Source organism: Drosophila navojoa, chromosome 3 (genome assembly GCF_054131105.1).
Source record: "Drosophila navojoa isolate 15081-1374.11 chromosome 3, UAZ_NAV_1.0, whole genome shotgun sequence".
Taxonomy (NCBI): domain Eukaryota; kingdom Metazoa; phylum Arthropoda; class Insecta; order Diptera; family Drosophilidae; genus Drosophila; species Drosophila navojoa.
The window spans coordinates 482,581-504,137 of NC_142891.1; the positions used below are offsets into that span (position 1 = coordinate 482,581).

Here is a 21,557-nt window from a genome sequence, read left to right on the forward strand (position 1 = left end):
ATACATATCGAGTGCTCACTGTACGGGCAACTAACCTAATAATAATAATAATAATATAAATATATAATCAATAATAATGTTTTTAATAACCAACTAGAGTGCTTAAATCGAGTATAATCCCCTTCACCCTTCGGATAAAGGTTAGAACTTCGCTTCTCTTATAAATACCAAAACAAGCACACATACATCCACACACATACGCACACACTCTGAAGCACACCCTCTGCACTTGGCCTGCACTTTGAGCTAAATTGCGATAATGACATTCCGATTATCTTCATAGGCTTTTTTCCGCTAAAATGGCAAAATTAAATTCTTCAGAAATTATTTCTATTAATGTTTTATGGTCCTAGCTGGATACAGCTTGATTCTGTATTGGCTAGAAAAATACTTTAAGCGATAAGATTAGAGTATTTATTTATTTTATTTATTTTTTTGTGATAACTCAAACCATATTACTTATATGACAACTTAAGTTGCGCTATTACATTATCTTAAATATCAAAACATTACAGTAAGATTATTTTCTATTTAACGTTAAATTAGTTTCATAATTTGATTCACAGATGAATTATAGAATATGATGATCCATGATCTGCCGTCGCCTTTAGCTTTACAATACTTGAAATATTTAAGTTTAGTTAAATGAATTTAAAATCATTGGACTGGCGAATATTTGAATTTCATTATAGTTCTCAACTTAGATTATGTCCGGCTTTTTTATATTGAAACTAAATATAAGGATTTCTCGATGACTTCAAGTAAATCTAGATTGCCGAGTGTCGTTCACAGTTTCCTTTCGGAAATATTTTGATTTTCAATCACAAACATCCGACGCCTGTTTTGCTCATATGCCCAAGCGCCTGGGCTCCAGCTGCTTTCGCTCCACTTTGCTGCTCATCTGCAGGACCAATCGATCGGGCGTTGAGATCTTGTAGTCCGCATCCCTTCCGTAGCGCTCCTGGACGCGCAGCGACGTGGCCATCACGAACACGGAGAACACCAGGGCGATTAGATAGCGTACAACGAGCATCGTCGACTCAAAGCGCTTGCCGTGTCAGATCACACAGATCGGACTGCTGCGGGGTGCCGAGGGGTCGCTCGCTTTTATAGGACCTCCGCAGGTAGCTTTCTCCAGAGTGGTTCCAGAGCGGGACTGGAAGCGCTTTGTTCTGCTCGCGAAATTTCCACATTATTTACATACACACATTTTATGAGTGTAGATTTTCGTGCAGTGTATCTGTGTGCGTCCGCCAATAAAAGTGCGCTAATCCCTTGGCAATTTCCACTTCCTGCGCCGGCTCATGCAAATCCCGAACATGATTAGCCTGTCTAATAATTGCGAGCATCATCAGTTACAGCAGCAACAGTTGCTGCACAGCATCATCATCAGCAACAGTTGCTGCTTCCAAGAAGCCGCGATCTGCGTATTTTATGAGCACAAGGAAGGCGAAGAGGAGGGCGAGGAGGCTGAGGCTCAGGACGAGGACGCATTTTACCATTAGACATTTTAATTGTTAATTTTGCAAAAATTTAAATAATGGATGCGCTGCAGGCCGCGACGCAGCTGAAGCTACCTGCATTTATTAACTGCCTAGCCTAGCCCCTCAACCTCTCTCTCTCTCTCTCGCTGTCTCTCGCTCTCGCTCTCGCTCTCGCTCTCGCTCTCGCTCTCTTGCACTCCAGCTGAAGTGCCATCAACGTAAAAACAAGTGGCAACAATTTTCTATAAATTGCATTTGTGCAAAATTAAGTTCAATCTTGGCCAAGTGCAACTCCACAGTCTGGAGTCGAAGACCAGGTCCGGTAGCCGCATCCGTTGCACCTCCTCGCTGCTGGAGTAGCCAAACTCCATTAACTTTGCAATTGGCCACCATAACTTTTCGCTGGGGCTCGTTTGCCTGGTCACCTCGCCACACCAGCGGCAGGTCGAGGCGGGGCGGGGCGGGGCGCTGCGGGGACGGGAGGGTTGGCATCTGCAGCACATCCCAGGCAGCATCGCTTGTTAGTTTTTGCGCCAGATCGTTTATAATAATTCGTATGCGAGTCATGTCATGGCCCCTAAAGTGTATCTGCGACTGCGCCGTCGCGTCGTCGTCGTCGTCGTCGTCCACTTGGCCAAGCACACGACGCGCTGTATCTGTATCTACGAGTTTCTTCTGTCTCGTTGCCTCTGCCTCTGCCTTGGCCTGGCCTGGCCTGGCCTGGTCAACTATGCAACCGCAGCCGTCGCCCCGTTTGCCTGTTGACTCGGCTTGATCTTGCGCCCATTTTTCTGCGCGCTTCGCTTTGGGTCGCCAACGTTCGATTCCAGCTCTCCTCGCCATCTCCTCCCGCCCCCTCTCACTCTTCTTCGCCGCCTTTCTCTATGCCCCCTCTTGACCACTTGCTGTGGTCGCGCTGGTTTTGCGCGTTCTATCGGCAAAAGGAAGTTAGAAAATGCTCTGAATTCATGTGGGCACTGGCGCTGGCATTTGGCTTCAGCCTCAGCCTCAGTCGGAGTCGCAGTCGCAGCCTCTGCCACGGCTTCAGCTGATTGCAGATCACTGACGAGGAAAGTTGGTTTCAACTTGAGCAACTAACTGTAGAAGTTAGTTAGTTTCACTAAACTAAACTGAGCCAAGCTGCATTCAGTTGAAGACTTTATGCATTCGTCGTGTGAAGCACATAAGATATACAGAATATAAATATTGATTACTCAGCCGTGGAATATCATGGAAATATTTTCGATTCTGCTAACAGAGAATTCTTTTTAAAACATTATTATTAATAGACGATTATCTAATTAATCGCAGAATCAATGAATCAATCAGTCGACTCAATCAGTCATTATAAGAGTGACTCTTATCAATCAGTATATCAATTAATCACTCTGTTCCAGCTACACTAGTCAGTCAATCATTGCACGAATCAATCAAACAAGGAATCAATCAAACAAGGAATCAATCAGCTCAGTCGTTCGATCAATGAGTCAGTCCATCAGTGCTTCCATTTTTAAGCCAATCAATCAAGATGTCTGATAGCCAAATACTGCCAACTAGTCTAAAAATAAGCAGATCTATCAACCAGTCAGTCAATCCGTCCACTAACATACAATGCATTGCCCACTTAGGGTTAACTCAATCAATTAGTCAATCGGACTATCAATCATTCAGTACGTTACTCAATCAATCCGACAGTCGTTTCATAAATCAATGATTTATCCATTTATATGCGTTCAATCAATACAGTTAATTCATTCAGTCAATAATTTAATCAGTCAATCAATCAATCAATCAGCTAAGCACACTAATGCATACTTAACTTGATCATGGCTAACTGCTTTGATTGGATGCGCAGCTTTGCATAAACGTTTTAGCTGTTATCGATTTATCGATCATACATACTTTTGCTCTTATGCTCTTACGGCAAATTGACCAGGTACAAGTATGCTTCGCTTCAGTTAATCCCAATTTGCCCAATTGTTATCGATCTTTGCTTCATTTATCGCTTGCCTCTCTCTTTAGGTTCAGCTGCGGCTTTCCATTAGCTTTTTCCGGTCAAATCAAATATTGCTGGCAATCGAAAGCTTGACACTGCGATTATTTACTTTGTTTTGGGCGCAGGCTCAAAGCATTTGCCGTTGTTGTTGTTGTTGCTGCCGTTGGGCTCGATTGCTCGCGAGTTGCCACAAAAGGGCAACAGCAACAGCAGCCGCAGCCGCAGCAGCAGCAAGAAATATGAAATTCCAGCAGCTGCGGGACATTTGAGGTGGCCAAGGCGGGGCCAACAGCGATTGCCAGCTAACCGGTAGTTGTTGCTGTTGCAGTTGCATGTTGTTGTTGTTGTTATTGTTGCTGCTGCTTAGTTACTGCTGCTGCTGCTGTTAGTAGTTGGTGGCTCTAGACTTTGGCGGCGTCCTCTTCGCTGGTCGTCGTCACCATGTCGTCGTTCTGGACATTGCCAGCAATGTTGCTCTTATTTCAGAACATGAACAACAGCAGCAGCAGCAGCAACAACAGGGGCAGCAGAAGCAACATCGTTTGTATGGGTCGCAAGAATGCCTTAATTCAGGAATTTAATGAAAAATGCTCTATGAAGCAGAGCAGCAAATTAAAAAAAAAAAAACAAAAAAAAAAGGAAAAACTTTTGCACAGCAGCAGCAACAATCTCAGTAGCAGCAGCAATCGCCGCTGTGGCGGCAGCAGCAGCAGCAGCAGCAAAAAGGTTAAAATTAAAAATCAACGCAGCAGCAACAACAACAACAACAACAACAGCAGCCAAGTTGATGTGAGAGATCGGTGGCAGGTGAGTCCAGTAGCTGCTGTTGCTGCTGTTGCTGTTGCTGCTGTTGCTGCTGTTGCTGCTGTTGCTGCTGTTGCTGTTGCGCGTTGTAAATTACATTTTCCAAATGCTTTTGCCATGTCGTACCAAAAACCCCATGTACATATGTGGAATAAGGCCGTAGCTCCTGCCTCTTGGCTTCCGTTTTTGATTTGGAACACTTGTTGCAGCTAGCTGTTGCAACTTGTTGTTGCCCATTGGCAGTTGCTGCTGCCTGGCTTTAGGATTTGTCCTGTAAAATTCCTTGGGGATGTGTACAAACACACACACACACACACACGCAGAGATTTCTGTTGCTGTTGGTCTTTGGCTTTTGTTGCTGCTTGTTTGATTATGTTGTTGTTGTTTGTACAGATTGTTGTTGATTTGAGTGTTGATTGTTGTTGCAACATAATGCGGTAGGTGGGCAAAGGCCCTCGCCTTTGATTAAACCGAGACCCAGACCCAGACCCAGACCAGACCCAGAGTCGACTGTGCGTGTGTGCGCTGAGTGTGAACTGGGAAATGGCTTCGGACAGCAGGTATTATAAGATTTGCTGCTGTTTTCGCAAGATGTTGACTGGGATTACGGCTAAAAAGCCACGCGAATTGAGTTGTGCAGAAATTAAACGGCTTTACTACAGCTCTCACCTGACCTGGCTCAAACTTTCCCTGAAGAAAACTTTTTGAAAAAATATTCATTTGAAAATCTGCGATATGAATTTCTGGTCCGAGTCATACAAGTTGAGCGATGATAACATAAATCGTATAATATTGTAGACTTAAATTTAGTCGATGATTTTAAGGTAAGGACTCGTATTGATGATCTGATCTTAGTTCTCGTCTAACCATCGATCTGTCTGTTCTTTGGGCTGTTTTTATGGTGTCTTCAGTTTCCTTGAAACGTTTCCCATAAAAAGTACTCAGATCATGTTTAAGATCTTTATAGAATACAGAATTGATGTCTGTATATTTAACTGTTTATCCAAATAAAAGTTTTTATAAATAAAAAAAAGTCTTTGTACGATTAATAAATTTTAGGTTTAGAAGCGTCTCAGAACTCATTCAAATGAAAAATCTTGAAATTTTTAGAATTTCGTATGATTTATGTGGTCTAAATTACTATCAATTAGTTAAATAATCAGTTAATCTTGTTATTTATTTTTTTATATATTTTTTATTTGTCTTTAATTACATACTCTTCTCACTTAAAGCTGATCTAAATATTTAATATTTAATACAAATATCTTAAAAATTATTAATTATTTTCATAATATGTCACATTTTTATCATTTCTTTTCACTAAAGTTAATATTTGAGCACTATGGGACTCTTTTGCCCTAGAAGATGGGCTCCGGGTCGACAATCTCGTAGGTGGACATGGGCAGAACATAGTTGCTGTAGTAGTTGCCCCCTCCAAAGGGTATCACCAGCTGGGGATAGAGCTGAGCGGGGGGCATGTAGTAGTCGTGCCGCTGCTTGAAGAACTGAGTGCCGACCACAGGCCTGTTGGAGATGCGCTGCACCAGGTCGTTGTCGATGTAGTCGTCGGGCGCCGCTTCCTCGGAGTTGACCTCGTTCAGCAGATCCCGCGGCCTCGCCCAGCAGCCACAGAGCGCAAGGCTGAGCAGGAGCAGCAGCGGCAAAGCAAACGAGTTGATGGACATCTTAGTGGCTTGACAGTTGAACAGGGAGTGTCTGTCCAAATGGTCAACGGCTATCACTTATATAGGCATCTGCAGCGATCAGCCTGGGCAGGTGAGCAGGTAGAGCGCGGGCGTTAAGCGATTTCTAATGAGCGGGCGAGGCTGACAGCTGGCAGCTAAGCCTCAGTCTGAGCCTGAGGCTGAGCCTGAGCCTGAGCCTGAGTCTAGGCCTGGACTTGTGCCTCTACCTGCTCGCAGATAGTTAAGCAGATCCGCAGCCACCCGGTCGATAAAGTCACTTAAATGCAAATCCCAAGCCCAAGTCGAGTCCAACTCAAACTGCAACTCCAACTCCAAGTCGAAGTCGAAGTCGAGTCGATATATCAATGCGTTTGCCATTTAACCATGTTAATCAAACAACGAAATCCATCAACGGTTGACACGGCCAACAAGCAGCAGGTGGAGGACAAGACAACAAGCTACAAAAAAGCACAGAAAACTATCGATGCTGGCCATGGACGACTGCGCAATGCTCGTCTTAAATCTTGATACAATACTTATGCAAGTTGCATGTAAGATATAAGAAGGAATACAAATATTGGAGAATATGAATATGATATAGATGGAGACTACTGGAAGGAACCATGACTGCAATTCAATTTCTTTCTCTGAGAGCGTATATGAATACGTATGCCTCATTACACTATTACATCAGTGAATCTATAAGATGTTATATAATCCTATGAAGACCTATGTAAAGACATATAGCAGTATATATATATAAAGCTGTAGAGATTCTAGTATCTTGCTGTCACTCCCAACTAATATACCCATTTCAATCAAGAAACGAGTGAGCAGTAAAAAGAAAAAACGAGAGAAAAAGGAAAAACCGAAAGCCAATCCCAATGCCATATCCCCAGACATGTCAGTGCGATAATGGTGCACTTCGTCTAAAAACAACTTCATTCACAAAAATCTGACGAAAAGAGGCAAAAACAAGAGAAAAATCAGGCAGAAAAAGAAGAAGCAGAGGAAGAAGCAGAAGCAGAAACGGCAGCAGCGGAGCTTAAAGGAAGCGAGTCCCATTAAAAATATCTTGTGGATGCCAAAGAGCTAAAGATACATTCAACGACGACAAGGTGCAAGCCTAGCCTAGTCTAGGCTGGGGGACGCGGGGCGGCGGGGCAGACGTCAACTCAAGACTGGAGCTGGAGCTACTTGACTACTTCGCTACACAATGCACAGCAGCAGCAGCAGCAGCAGCCGCTGTGGGGGCGGCGGTGCGCAGGGGGCGTGACGAAGCTGGGCAGGCAAGCAGGCGCAGCTTGGATAACGCTTGCAACATACGCCTAATGCCACAGACATCGACATCCGCCATTTAACTTCTTAACCCCCAAGTGGCTCGCTGGGCTGAAGTCGAGGGAGGAAAAATATGAATTAAAAATAAATCAAACGGAAGTGAGTGAAATATCAAACAACAAAAATAGTTACCACACGGGCAATATTAAATAAAAAATTTAAAATAAATTTAATAGAGTTTTATGATTATATAATCAATTCTATTTAAGATATATATATATACAAATAAATCTTTCCTTTGGCACTTGATAAATTACTCTTAAATTACACTAACAGAATTATCGAATACACATTCAAGCTGATATAATAAAATATGTACATTTTATTTTATTAACTTTCTTTTTTTTTTTTTTTTTGTTGCCATCGTACTTTCAATAGTTCTGATTGAACCGTTAAGTCTCAAGTCACAATGATCGGCAATTAAATTAATAGAAAGAGGAAATTATTCTAGCTACGCTATTTCCAATCAGAAAGCTTAGTCATTCCAGCCCTGAACTGGATTTATTTTCCCATCTCTCTATGCCTATGCCAAAGCTTTCATCTGTCTCTCATTTGCGACGTTCATTGTAGGGTTAAGCCGTTTGCGCCTAGGCCGACGCAGCTGCTGCGCAGTCGCAACTGTCTACATTTGTCTGGCTGCCTACAGCTGCCGACGCAGCAGCAACAGCAACGGCAGCATCAGCAGCAGAGATGCCGCGTCGCTGTCCTCTCTGGCTTGGTCAGCAGTCGGCTCGATTATTGGACGTCCAGCTTTCAATTTGCAACATAAAGCATCTTCATCGTGGGCCGCATGAATGGGCAGCGCAGCAGGCAGCATGCAGCAGGGAGGGGGAGCGGGGCAGCGGCGGGGGCACAGGTGAGGCGTGGGCCGATTCTGCTCGCTGACTGCCTGGGCTGGCATTGGCAGCAGGCACTCAGGCGTGCCGCGGCGGTAGTCGCTGACCTTTATTGATTGCTGTTTGACCTCGGCAGCAATTGTTGCTGTTGCTGCCGTTGCATCTGCAGCCATTTGTACTTGCTCGATCACAGGCATAGATTAAGCAGCAGCAGCAGCAACGACGCCCACAACGGCAGCGCTGACTGCGCAGCGTCGCAAGCGGTTGCAGTTTTGCCGTTTTGCTTTCTGCCTTTTTGCTCAACCTTCATTGTTGTTGCCATTGTCGTTGTCGTTGTTGTTGTTGTTGTTCCATTACTTCGTTCATGGCAGTTAATTTATATTCGATGCCATCTCTAGCTCTCTCCCGCTCTCCCGCTCTTAATGTGAGCTTTTTGCTGCTGCTGCTTCCTTTTGATATGTTTAGCTTAAGGTCGTCGCTGACTGACAGCTGCAGCCGCAGCGCTGCAGCAGCACACCGCCGTCATTGACGCCTCTTCTTGTTGCTTTCCGCTTTCCGCTCTCTACAGTCTCCACTCTCCACCCTCCACTCGACACACTTCACTCGCAGCGCATGCAAAGCAAAGCGTGTCAAAAGAAAACAATGAAGAGCAAAAGAAATCACAGCACACTTTCAGCATCGGCGTATCGTTGTTTTTTGTTTTGTTTGACAGCTTCTATCTGCCCCTGGCTGAGCGGGCAGAGGCAGCCGCAGCGGCAGCAGCAGACGCCATCGTTTTGTTTTCTTAATTGTTTTTTGAGTCTTTATTGAGAGAGCTGGAAAACCGATAATAATTAGCAGATTGCAAGTGGATTATTGAAAGGGAAAGAAATGTTATTGTAGAATTATTAACTTAATATTTATATATAATTACATTTGGCATATCTAATATCCTAATCATCTCTATTATTATTATCCGAAAAACGCTGAAAACATAATTTGGAGTACAAATTAAAAGCTTCTGTTCAGTTAATCAATTTCCTTGTCTCAATGAGCACACGCACACGCATTTTCACCATTAATTGAAAGCAAATCAAAACTAACTCTTTTCCATGACGAGCGCACCCCAAACATATAATCATAATAATTAATAATTATAATAACAGTTGATCGCTACACAGCAGAGCGAACAACCTGCTGCATTAAAATAAATGTACGTATGCACACACATACACATGTAGGTGCCACTACTCTTTAGCCTCTTACGTGTGCGCTCTTTAAAATCCGCTCTTAAGCATGTTGCCACGAAATTCATTCATATAAACTACAGTGCACACACACACACACACACACACACACACACATGCATGATTGGCGTACGAAGTGCAGCCGAACGCCCGGTGCGGCCCCACACACAGAAGTGATGGAGACATAGAGAGAGAGTGAGAGAGAGCAGCAGCGGCAGCGATCGAGCAGCAACCGTCACGTTGGGCAGCGCCAGTCAGTTATATTTGCGACGCTCTCGAGTGCGGGTCGTTGTCGGTTGAGGGGCGCAGCTGGATGCCAAAACAAAGGCAAAGTGGAAAATATAGAAATAAACAAACAAACAGTAATAATAAACGTAATTTAAACAATTAATCAAAACGCGGCGATCAATGAAACTTATGCAAAAGCAGCAACAACAAGTGCCAGTGAATTATTGTACTTAATTTTTATGTACAAATTGTGAGTGTGTATGCGTGGAAGTGTGTAGATTTTGATGCATGTGTGTGTGTGCGGGTTTATCAATTGCTCCATATAAAATATCATTGAAGTGTTTGACAGCAACAGCAGCAGCAACAACAGCAGCAGTAGCGGCGCAGCAGCTACATTAAACTAACGGCAAAATCAACATCGGGAGCAGCAACGATAGCGGTGGCAGTGGCAGCGCAGACTACGGCTGCTTAAAACGGTAATTAATACAAACACACTTTTGATTTGGCAATAAACAAATGATTCAGCAATTGTCAGCAACTGTAAATTGTAAAACACTTGCTGCGCTCGCCGCTTTGATTGAACGTAGTCAGCGTCGGCGTCGCCGTCGCCGTCGGCGACAAAGCTTTTAGCTCAAACGCATGTCTGCAATTAGTCTGCGTTATTATTGTGTTCTGCCGACGTCGCGACGTCTACGTCGACGCAGTCGCTTTTACAAAGTAGCACGCGCATAGACATATCAAATTAATAAAATACTGCTTGCGCGCTCTCTCGCTCTCTCTGCTCCCCCACAGCTGTTACGTAGGCGTGCTCTCTTTTGTGTGCGTATGTGTGTGTGTGAATGTACGTGTTTCTTTGTTACGTGTTTGCCTTTACGCCTTTTACATACCCTTCACATTATTATTTGCTATTTTGTCGTTTTCATTAATTGGCCCATGTAAAAACGGCAATGGCAGCGGCAGCGACGGCGACGGCGTCGACGACGACGACGTCGGCTACCTGACACGGCAGCTTTTGTTACTGCTATCAGAAAGCACACTAACAACGAGACCCGACTGCCACTCACCCTCTCTCGCTCGCTCTCTTACACACACTTGTTGCCCTCGCGTTGTTTTTACAGTTTTTAAGTGGCGCTCATATCCGGCGCTTGCCTTGCCCGCCCTGATAAGCGCACTTCTCTCTCTCCGCCCGCCTTCCCCTCTTCATCTGCTGCTGTTGCTGTTTATGTGCGCTACCTGTCTGCATTTTATTTCCATTTTCTTTGCCGTTTCTTTTCTTGCAAATTATTTTGGGCTTAGGCTTTGTTCTCGTTAAAGTGAATCAGTTTTAGAGGCGCCTAAGGCGCATCTGTTTTCTTGTTTGCTCATTAATTGCTCACAAAGGGTGCGTACCCAAGTGAGAGAGTGTGTATGCAGGTCTCCGATTGGAGAGCCTCTACCAAAAAATTTTTCACTTGCTGCACAGTTTTTGACTATAGTGCAAATCGTTGACAGAGACACAGGACGCAAGCCGTTAAAAGCGTTGCAAGTTGAAGAACTTAGCTGAAGTACGAGTGGACAGTTGGAATGCCAATGGGACTCTAGTTGGAATATCGTGTATTCTCGAATTGGAAAAACTTACCGAATCAAGGTTTAAGAGAAGGAATCTGAGATAGAAGCTGATAAATTATTAAATGAAGATTTTCCCGTTTTGTTTGCTTTTTAATTAATGTGTAGTCCCGTTCTAGTTCTCCTAGTTTCGAATATCAACTAATTTTAATATTCTACAAATAGAATCTGCTTATTCAAATTCTTACACTTTCGCTCCCTCCGATTTAATATCTACCAATGATACCCAAGCTCTCATCGAGGCAATCAGAAGCAAAGCCGCGCTCAGAACATTTAGCTTAAACAAAGGTTGAGTTATAATATAAATATATAGATATAGATAGATATATGTGTTTCTATTTATGTATATATAAATATTTATAAATGGCATTGAATTATGCACGCATCAACACGTTTCGCCTATAAACCCTAAAAATGAATATTTTGTTCCCAAATATGTAAGTCGTTTAAGTCGTGCAACAGCAACTGATCGACTGTGAGATATTCCTTACCGTCCTATTATTTTGATTTCCTTGATGTGATCGAATTTTGAATTACTCCTTGAAATTGAATTCGTTTCGGGCAGATAAAAACCAAAGAATAAATCCGAGCTTAATTTATTTACATTTAATTTATATGTTTTTCTTCAATATGAAGCTTGAATAATACTACAGGGTATTCTTGTCTCTTGTTGAAAATCTAACAACAATAAAAAAATTTCGTAGAGTTTGGGTTTTAGCTCGAACTTAAACAAACATTATAATAAATTTGACCATTTATCCTGAATTAATTAGACATTAAATATTTGCCGTTCGTATACATAACAGCATTTACAGGGTATTCTCTCTCAGCTAGAGTCATAGATTGGTTGAAATCAGCGATTCATTTGGATCTTTGACATATTTAGATTGACTTAACTAATAGCTGTACTAAGTTATTCATCAAAATTTCCATAATATTTTAACAACCAAATTCATAATGAAAACAAACAAAAAGGCAAAAGAAACAAGATATTTTGGATCGAAGAACATTTTGGCATGTGATTTGATTTTTCAGCTTAGTTTTATTACATTTTTACAGAACAATCTTTTGACCTGAAATATTTTTTTTTCTTTTTTTTTTTTTTGAAAAATCTGAACCTTCTAACGATGCGACCCATCGATTTGTGACGTCAATAGTGAGGGGAGATTAGCATACTCGTTAATAGGGACGGGCTACGGTTTTGAACTTTGTGTGTCTGGCCAGGCCCTGGCCTTGATAAAAAATGGCTGAAAAAAAACGAAATAAAGACAATCGGATCTAATGTTAACCTTCTCGGGCTTTTTAACGAACGTTAAGTGGATCAACGAGTTCGGGTCAACGGGTTTCAGAATTCGAATTAAAAGTTTCGCGTATGCACATATATTTTTTTTTTTTCGGCTCAGATTATCAGTGCGCGGCTTATGCACCTGTACACTGAGCGAAACACTGCAGTGTGTAGAAAAGATTTAAGATATAATAATTAGCATTCATTTCTGGCATGTCTCTGGTGATTTCTCTCAGTCAGCTGTGATTTCTCTCAGTGCATCTTTCAAGTCAATCGTGATTGTCATTTCGTTCGTTGATTTGTCTATTGTCCGATCGTAATCCAAATATTAAATATTTGCTCATTCGCTGTGACAGGTTAGACAAGTATTTTATTTTTTATTTGCTTTTGTTAAATTTGTTGTTGCTGTTGTTAATTTGGCGCATCAAATTTGATTTTCTGTTTTGTTTTGGAACGGGTGTCGGTTTGTTTTTATACATTTTGGTAGGTCAGCCTCGTAAATACGTTATATGCTAAATATTTTCGGCAGCAATTTGGTTTTTTTGGCGTTTAGCATATCAATATTTGACCTTTGGACAAATCCCAAATACGTGCCCATCAAACAACTTCCGTTTGGCTAACATTTTTCAATGGAATTTCTCGCTCTTTTGAATGAACAACAACAGAAGCAGAAGAGTTTGTGTTTATATTTTGAAATGCTCAGCATAAAATGCGTCGGCTCATACGAATATCATATAACATCATCATCATAAAAGGCATGCTTATCGTATCGTATGTACATGCATATAGATAGATGTATGTATGTATGTACTCACTTATTTATGCTTTGCATTATACATAATAAAATTGCTTACCTCGTTGGAGTTTTAGATAAGCCCCACTCCAGAAGATCTTAGTGCGTAGCTCTTGGTCTCGCTCTTTACTTAGCGAAATCTCTTAATTCTCTCTCTCTCTCTATCGATCTCTTTCCCTCTGGCCGTCAAGCTCTCTTATTCTCAATATGGAGAACATTTCATCTCTTTCTCTCTCTTCCTATTTTTGTCTCTTTCTCTATCACTCTGCTTGTTTTCCTCTATCTGCTCCTTTTCTCCCTTATACTGATCTCCTTTTCCTCTTTTTTTTGAGAATAGATCAGCTTTTTCTTTAACAATAATAATACATATGTAAGAATGCAACGAGCGTCCTGTACAGGGAGGCCTTGCTGTTGAGTTACGGACTCAGTCTTCAACGTTGTAGTAGAAGAAGAAGAGGAAGAGGGTATTGCGGCGAGTGTCTCATATTTTACCGCTTGATGTCATTAGCGCGACGCTAAAGCAAATATTTGACGACGATGACAAACGGAGATACAACAGCCAAACATCGGCCATAAACCCGTTTGCCCAAAAAAAAAAAAAAAATACAACAACAACAACACAAACCCGAGCTGAGGGTGAGGGTGTGATCGCCAGATGAAAGATGAATATCGCGATCTTTTTGCTTTATGTGTATCTGTATCTCTTTTTTTCACTCTGACTTTGAGTTTGAGTTTGAGTTTCTTTCCGCTGACTGCTGACTGCGACATTTTTGTCACATGAACTGCGAGCGATCGGCGCGATCCTCAGCCCCTGAAACTGAAACCCGATGATGCTTTATGCTTTATGTACTTGCACTTGCCACTCGGGCACTGGCCATTCTTTTCTTTTTGTCAGCATTTTTTATTTATTTTTGTTTTGTTGTTTTCTCTTTCTCTCATCTCTCTCTCTCTTCGTTTCATATATAGGTATAGGAAATCACGGCGATCGCAGTGTGTTGTTTGATCAGCAAGCATAATTGAGCTGCGACTGGGAGATTCACTCGATCACTCGTTATATTTCATGTTGTTACGTTGATCTTGCATTTGTCATGCTCTTATAAATTTGATCCGTTGACAGTTTTTTCCTTTTGATCTGTTTCTCCTCTACGCTTCTCGCTTTTTACTTACTGCAGATCAAAGATCGTACGGTTGTTATATATTTTTTAGCTTTATTTTCTGTTATTGACTCAGGTTCGGTTTGGGGGGTTAAGCATTGGCGCTGACCGCAGTGCTTCAAAAGTTTGCCGAATACACTTTAAAAAAATAAGGTAGAACTAAGCCATTGTCACTGATCTTAGATTATATTTCCTACTGCGATCCATAGAAACTATATGTGTATAATCGTAATCGTAGATCGTGATCTTTGAGTCAACTGGAGCATTAATTGTACTTGATCGTTTATCTTAAATTATATTCTTCATTTTGTATTCGCAAAAGTTGATCTTCTTCTATATTTTTTGCAGTGCATTTTCTGTTGATTTGTTTTGGTCTTCGTTTGAATTGTGCCGCCAACTAAAATCATAAATCCATAAAGCATCCCACTTTGTCGGTGATTTCTCAAACACGAAAACTATTTCGCTATAGTCGTCGTTCTATTCAGCTGATGATCGTTCACAATTTCAGTTGCTGTTCCAGTTGCCAGATGCCAGATGCCGGCTCGCAGTTGGCAGTTGTTGGCAGTTCAACTGGCGCCCACACCAAGCACTTAACTGAGTTCACTTCAACTTGACTCGACTGATCTCGCCTGGGTTCAGCTTGGTCTGTTAATGATTGCAAATGTCGTGATATTGTCGAGTGGGTTGAGGTGGGCCGAAGTGCCGCTGAACTTTAATTAAACCGCGCGAGCTCGCGCGAGTGCGAGTATGAGAATGTGTTTTTTATTTCCATTTCGTCTTGTTGCAAATTTTTCAAAATGCGAACTTTGATACACAGCACACACAGCTGCGATCAGTTAAGATCACAATATATAGATAGACAATATATATTTATGCATAAGTATACTTAGATAATGACAACAATTGAAGCTGTATGGGAGAATCAGTCCAAAAGATCTGATTGAAGATCAGTTGAAGGTATGAGAGTTCTAGGCTAGGAGTGCGACAAGTTCACTTCATTACTCTGTTCAAGATGGGTCTCTAGATCTGTGAGCAGCTCAGCTGAACTGTAAGTAATAAACCTAAAGTGTGACCCACATAGGTTGGCTCATGTGACAGATAATTAATAAAATTAATTTGAGGATCAGTTCAGATTAGTCTTGAGGATTAGTTCTCTTAGTCAGAATTCATAAATACTATTTTAATTAAGAGATAATAGTGTTATGAACACATTAATGATAATTCATGAAGATCAGCTGAGTGATTGATCAGTTGATAAACTCATAAATTGAATCTGATTTGATGGACATGAAGTTCCTTTCCTTTCTGCATCATATAATTGTATTAAAATTTATATATTTAAATACATATAAGTTGATCTTAGCTGGAAGCAAGCTGCATGAATTGTGAATAATATTGTGAACTTGAATTTACAGCGAATGGAATACGAGAATGAGACGTCGCAAAGCTGAACTCGCAGAACTGCAATTGTATAATTGAAAAGACCTTTGTGCAAGAGAATATGATTGCTAAAAAGAATGAAATTCGATATGTCAGACACTGAAATAAGAATTAAAGATATAAATAGGAGCAGAGGAAGAAGCATTCTAGAATAAATTTTTAATAGATCGTAGACTGAATCAACCAAAGGATTAAGCTTTGAGCAGCTGATTTCTCATTGGAAGTCAAAATGCCAATAGGAATCCGTGAATGTGAATGTGATTGTGAATGTGAATGTGAATATGAATGTGAATGTGAATGTGAATGTGAATGTGGTGCAAACTGTCGTTGGGCGCTGTCAGAGGCGTTTGTCAAAACGAAGTGCCGTCTGACAGTCAGTCTGACAGTCATTCATTCATTCAGTCAGTCAGTCACCTCCAAGCAGCGCACACACACGCTTGCAATTCTCTCTCTGTGTGTGTGTTTGTTTTTTGCGGGCATCTAAAAATAAAGCAAAACTGAAAATGCTAATGCCATGCGACCGACCGACCGACCGCTCGTCCGACCGTCCGTCCGTCCGAACGATCGACATCGAGGCGACCGATGCCAGACCTCAAACGAACGCCCGTTTGCCCTCACACACACACACACTCACGCACACACACAACCGCAGCAGCCAAAATGACAGCGACAAACAGCCGAGTCGAGTTCACTTCATTTAGTTCAAACTGAAAACTGAACAGTGAACCGATCTGCATATATGTATGTATGTGGATGGTGCCTATATATACATGTATGTTCACCTAACGAATGCTGAATACACTGACAAAAATATAGCAGTAGTAAATGATGAGAACTAGTTTAAGTTAAACCCCTAACAATTTAGTTACTCCGTTGTCAAACTGTTGCCTCAATCAAGTAGAAAAACACTATTCTGTTTATTCTCAAATTCTATATATATTGCGAGCTTACCCTTTCATTTTGCTCAGTGTAGTTGGCACACGCTGGCCCCAGAAACCTCTGTCTAGGATCTTTGTATGAGAATTCGCTGCGAAAGTTTAGTTTCTTCTCTCTTTGTGTGTGTGTTGCCTCTTTATTTTTCGTTGGCCCGCGAGCCCAGCCCCAGCGACAACTCAACTCTGTCACAGAAGGCGAGAGAGAGAGGAAGAGGAAGTAGGAGGAGAAGCTGGGACCTGGTACCCGAGGCCAGATACCAAGTCGGGCGTGTGGGCAGCGCGTGTTGATGCTGTGCACCAGTTATGCCTTGCGGCCCGTCTCTGGGACATGGACCAACAACAAGCCACAGACTGCGACGCAGCAACTGCAGCCTCAAGTCAGCTCGAGCCTCGGCTTCGATTCGCATTCTGTCTCCTGCTCTGGGTGCTCTGGCTCGGGGTCAGGTCGTGTGGCAACTGTACTCGCCGATTGACACCTGCATTGCGTCTGTGCCACATTTTGCGGCAGGTCAAATTGGGAGATTTGGAGTAGCGCTGCCCAATGCCCGTTCCAGTTGGAAAGCTATAAATAAGATGGAGAAAGCTGTTGAATCAATTTAGGAATTGTAAATGAAAAATTATCTAACGAAAAATAGCAAGTTGGAGAACAGTAAGAGAAGTAGCTGAAGGATATATGAGATAAATCTGAATTTAAGAGAATTTGAGAATAGAATAATCTTATAAATTGAGTTTAAAATTACAACTATTCCCTTTAACTATAGTCTTACTATACTTCCGCTGAACTTTACTCAAATATCGGGTCAGTTCTATTTTCTTTCAATCTCACATTCTCATCTGAGCTCCAATTATTATTTCACTAATGCATTAATGACGACCTTAAAATTTCTTCCCTTCCCTAGATTGTATATGACATATGTACATAAAGAAAGATAAATGAGTAAGTTAGCTTTTAATTTGACAACTTTTATTGATTATCGATGCGATTGTCATTTTTCTTTGTTATATTGGTAATGATAATGATAATGATAATAATAATGATGATTATCTTTAGTGCGAGTGTGAGTGTTGCTCTCCTTCATTCGACATCTCATTAGCATTTGGACAATCTGTAGATCGTCCACTGATAACACATCTGGCAAAAGTCTAAAGAAACTTAGGTGTGTGTGTGTGTGTTGCAGCTTTTGGTTGCTGCAACAGTTTGACGCGTGTTGGCAAACGAGTCAATTGTGTGGCCGGAGTCGAGCAGGACTGAAAAAAAAGTGGCCAAAGATGAAAATGCGGCAACGTGTATTATTTTGTGTTTGTTGCTGTTGTTGTTCTTTAATGCTTTTTTGTCGCTGTTTTTTCACTCTGAAATTCATTTTTCTTGTATTTTTGTGTGTATGTATTCTGAAAGCTCTGAATGCAGCGGGTATATTGATTTTCTGCTTAGGTATGCAACAGGCTGAAGAATTTAATAGATCATGTTGATATGTTTTCGTTCTCTTCTATGCGATGTGAGAAAGGATATTTTGTATGTTCATATAAAAGCATCTATTCTTTCTTAAGTCTGTCTATCTATATGTATAAGTATAAGAGATATGTACATATATCATCCACCCACCTCCCCTGTTTCGCATATAAGAGTCCCTCATTATGTAGCTATTCCTATGATGGGCGCTCAGTATGCTCATATTTGTCGATTACAAGGTTATCGATTCTCTAGTGTAGATCCGGAAAATATCATATATAGGTCTGCTTTCATATTTTCAACAGCAAATGTCTTTGATTGTAGGGTATTTACTAACCGTTCACATCCAACATTAGCACGCTTTCTGGTTTCTTCTTCTTCTTTTTTGCAACACTGAAGTTCGTCCCACACACACACACACACACAGACACACACGCACACCTTTTGTTGCCCCTACATCAGCAATGCTTCAGCTTCTTCTTCTTGCTCGGTCGCGTTGTCAACGTCAAAAGAGAGGCTGCGCCCTCTCACCTTACTGCCTCCACATCTGTGGCTGCCCCTTCCCCTTCCCCTGCCCATCTTCTTGCTCTTCTTCTTCCTCATCTGCTTGCTTGTATTTTTGATTCATTGATGTGCTGCCTGAATGTCGTTCAGCGAGCGCTAACCAACGCAGATATATGTATGTATGTAAGTACATACATATGTATGTATGTATATACTAAAAACCGTATACATGTATATAGTGAATATATATGTAGTGTATTTTTATGCACCCATATCTATATATTTACCCTCCGATGTTCTTTAATTTTTTTTTGTTTTTCGTTATTTTTTGCGTCTTGTCATTTGACTTTTTGGCTTTGCCTGGCCAAATCATACACGCACACACACAAGCACTCACACACACAGACGTACACACACACACACACACACATCATATATCGCAACAAAGTTGTGCCAAAATATTAAAAATCTCAAATGAATCAAAATAAACACAAATTTCGCGTTTTTTGTTTTTGTTCTTTTTTTTCGCAATTTTTCACAAGTTTTGAAAAATCTTTCTCTTGAATGTAATCATTCGGATTTAATCAATTCGATTTCAGTAGTAAGGGAATCTAGTTAGACACCATTTCCACCTATCAAATCATTTTCCATTTTCCAATTGGCATTTGCGCGATTTCTTATAAGAATATTGTGTTTTGCTTTTGTTGTTTTTGTTGTTTTGCATGTGGCATGTGTCGCCTTTATTTGTCTTTCGGTTTTCGGCATTTGTTGCGCTTTGTTCTTGCAGTTCGTTGCAAAGATCACAGACCTTCTGACCTCACTCGCCAAGGCAAGAGAGAGAGAGAGAGAGAGAGAGAGAGAGAAAGAGAGAGAGAGGGAGAGTGAATGAATGAGTGAGTGAGAGAGACTCTCTTTCTCCACCCCTCTCTCTCTGTCTGTTTGCTTTGGCAAATGTCGTCCCGTCGCAACCTTTGGGCAGTCGCTGCGGAGGGCGCGGCACGAGGCCTGACACTTAAAAAAAAGCTGGCAAAGAGTGAGCCAGAGCGAAAGAGAAAGAGCTACAGAGGCAGGAAGATGGAGAGGGCGAGAGGGAGGGGGAGTGAGGTCTACAATATATGCATGCCGTTGCGTCGCTGTCGCAGTCGTCGTCGTCGTCGTCGCAGTCGTCGTCGTCGTCGTCGCAGTCGTCGTCGTCGCAGCAGTTCTAAAAATATTTCAGGTCGCTCGGTCGTTTGGTCGGTCGCAATGGCCGCCTGTTCGCTTTTTGGTCTCGTTTGGGTTAAGTGTGCGGCGCATCTGTATCTGTATCTGTATCTGTATCAGATGTATCTGTATCTGTAGCTATATCTTGGCGACTGCTGGCCTATGGGCCAACACAGCAATACATACATACCTACACGCACACATAGGCCAATATATGTGTGTCTGTTTGTATTTGTATTTATTATGTTTTTATTTTGATTTCTAAAGGTTGTTTAGGTCGTTGTGATATCAAATGAAATTGATTTACATTGAATTACTTATAGATATACATATGTATATGTAGAGAGCATATGTACATATCTACTCATATATTGGTATATTTTTCATTAGAACAAACGCGTTGCCATTGCAATTAATATGCATATGGTTTTTGCCGCATTTTGCCCACTGTTCGAACGAACAACAACTGGGAAAATACGAAAAGTGCAATGGAACAACAACAACAACAACAACAATGGACAGACGAGGCCAAAGTATCAAATGGACAAGCGATACAGTCACAGCTACGCACACACAGCCAGGCACACACACACATACAGAGATATTCAGACAGACAGACACACGCACAGAGGCAGACATTGTACTGCATTTGCATTGAGTGCAGCTCGATGATGAACTATGAACCCGCTGACCTTCATTGAACCCTTTTTACTCAGCTGCGCACACACAACAAAAGCAACCAGCGCTGCAGTTGACAAAAGCGAGAGAGAGAGAGAGGGAGAGAGGTAACTGATAAAGCTACAATAGAAAGAGAGAGCGCCTAGTCTAAGAGTGTGCAGTCAACTGATAAAGCTTGAGGCGCACGCACACAGCAAAGCAAAAGAGAGCGCGAGCGACCTTAAGAGAGCCAAAGCCAAAGAGCGCAACATTCGTCTTCAACTGATAAAGTTTTGCTATGCCGGGCAGCGCGCTCTCTGCCCTGCTCGCTTCTGTACGTGTATGTGTGTGTGTGTGTGTGTGCACGTGCTGAGCGGCGACTCCGACTGGGAGCCGCTGTTGCGGTGCTGCTCAGTTCGTTTCCGTTTGCGCTGTGAGTCGTGCGAATTGCGCTCGCGCGAATTCAAAAAGACAAAAAAAATTGCGATCGTAGATTTTTTTCGGCGCGTAACAAACACAATAAGAAGAAGCAGAACCCACAACCACTCAAGTGCTGATAAAACGAAAAGAAAAAACACGCACATGCGTGCAACGTGCGCCCAACGGTTTAAAAGCTCAAAGGATTAAGCTGTAACCCAAGCACAGCTGCAAATACCAAAGCAAAACAAGAGCAAAGGCTAACGGTTCATGCAACAAGCTCACGTGACACGAGAATAAAAAATAAATAAATAGAAAAGGAAAAGGCAAAACAGGAAAAGATTCAAATGCGTAGCTGGCACGTGACCAGTTGCAGTGCAAGCCAAACAAAGTATCTGAAAGATACAAATGAAATGGGTATCTTTTAGGTAAAGAGATACAATATCTAACGAGAGTATCTTTCAGATATAATTACATAAATGAAGCTCTAAGCTAGCAGTAGGTTAGATAAAAACTT

General features: G+C 41.8%; 3 protein-coding genes across 6 annotated transcripts in view; 1 reads left to right on the forward strand and 2 right to left on the reverse strand.

The window, feature by feature from the left end:
- Positions 1-452: 452 nt before the first annotated feature.
- Positions 453-1,575, reverse strand: LOC108649268 (uncharacterized). Its single transcript, XM_089258253.1, has one exon. The coding sequence runs from the start codon at positions 1,031-1,033 to the stop codon at positions 848-850; it is 186 nt and encodes a 61-aa protein (XP_089114379.1). The 5' UTR covers positions 1,034-1,575; the 3' UTR covers positions 453-847.
- Positions 1,576-5,453: 3,878 nt separating this feature from the next.
- Positions 5,454-6,016, reverse strand: LOC108649698 (uncharacterized). The gene has a single exon (XM_018098703.3). The coding sequence runs from the start codon at positions 5,967-5,969 to the stop codon at positions 5,643-5,645; it is 327 nt and encodes a 108-aa protein (XP_017954192.1). The 5' UTR covers positions 5,970-6,016; the 3' UTR covers positions 5,454-5,642.
- Positions 6,017-9,611: 3,595 nt separating this feature from the next.
- Samuel (SAM-motif ubiquitously expressed punctatedly localized protein) overlaps positions 9,612-21,557 on the forward strand; it is a 70,067-nt gene continuing 58,121 nt past the window's right edge. The window contains exon 1 of one of the 4 annotated variants that reach the window (XM_089256775.1): positions 9,612-10,073. The gene's annotated coding sequence lies outside the window, so the exon portion shown is untranslated. Of the gene's footprint in view, positions 10,074-20,360; positions 21,539-21,557 lie in introns of those variants that run through there. The other 3 variants (XM_030384537.2, XM_089256772.1, XM_089256773.1) reach the window with 3 other exon arrangements.

What these genes read in the sequence shown, in the direction of transcription:
- LOC108649698 (XM_018098703.3), bottom strand. Translation starts at nt 5,969, where the DNA reads ATGTCCATCAACTCGTTTGCTTTGCCGCTGCTGCTCCTGCTCAGCCTT.
- LOC108649268 (XM_089258253.1), bottom strand. Translation starts at nt 1,033, where the DNA reads ATGCTCGTTGTACGCTATCTAATCGCCCTGGTGTTCTCCGTGTTCGTG.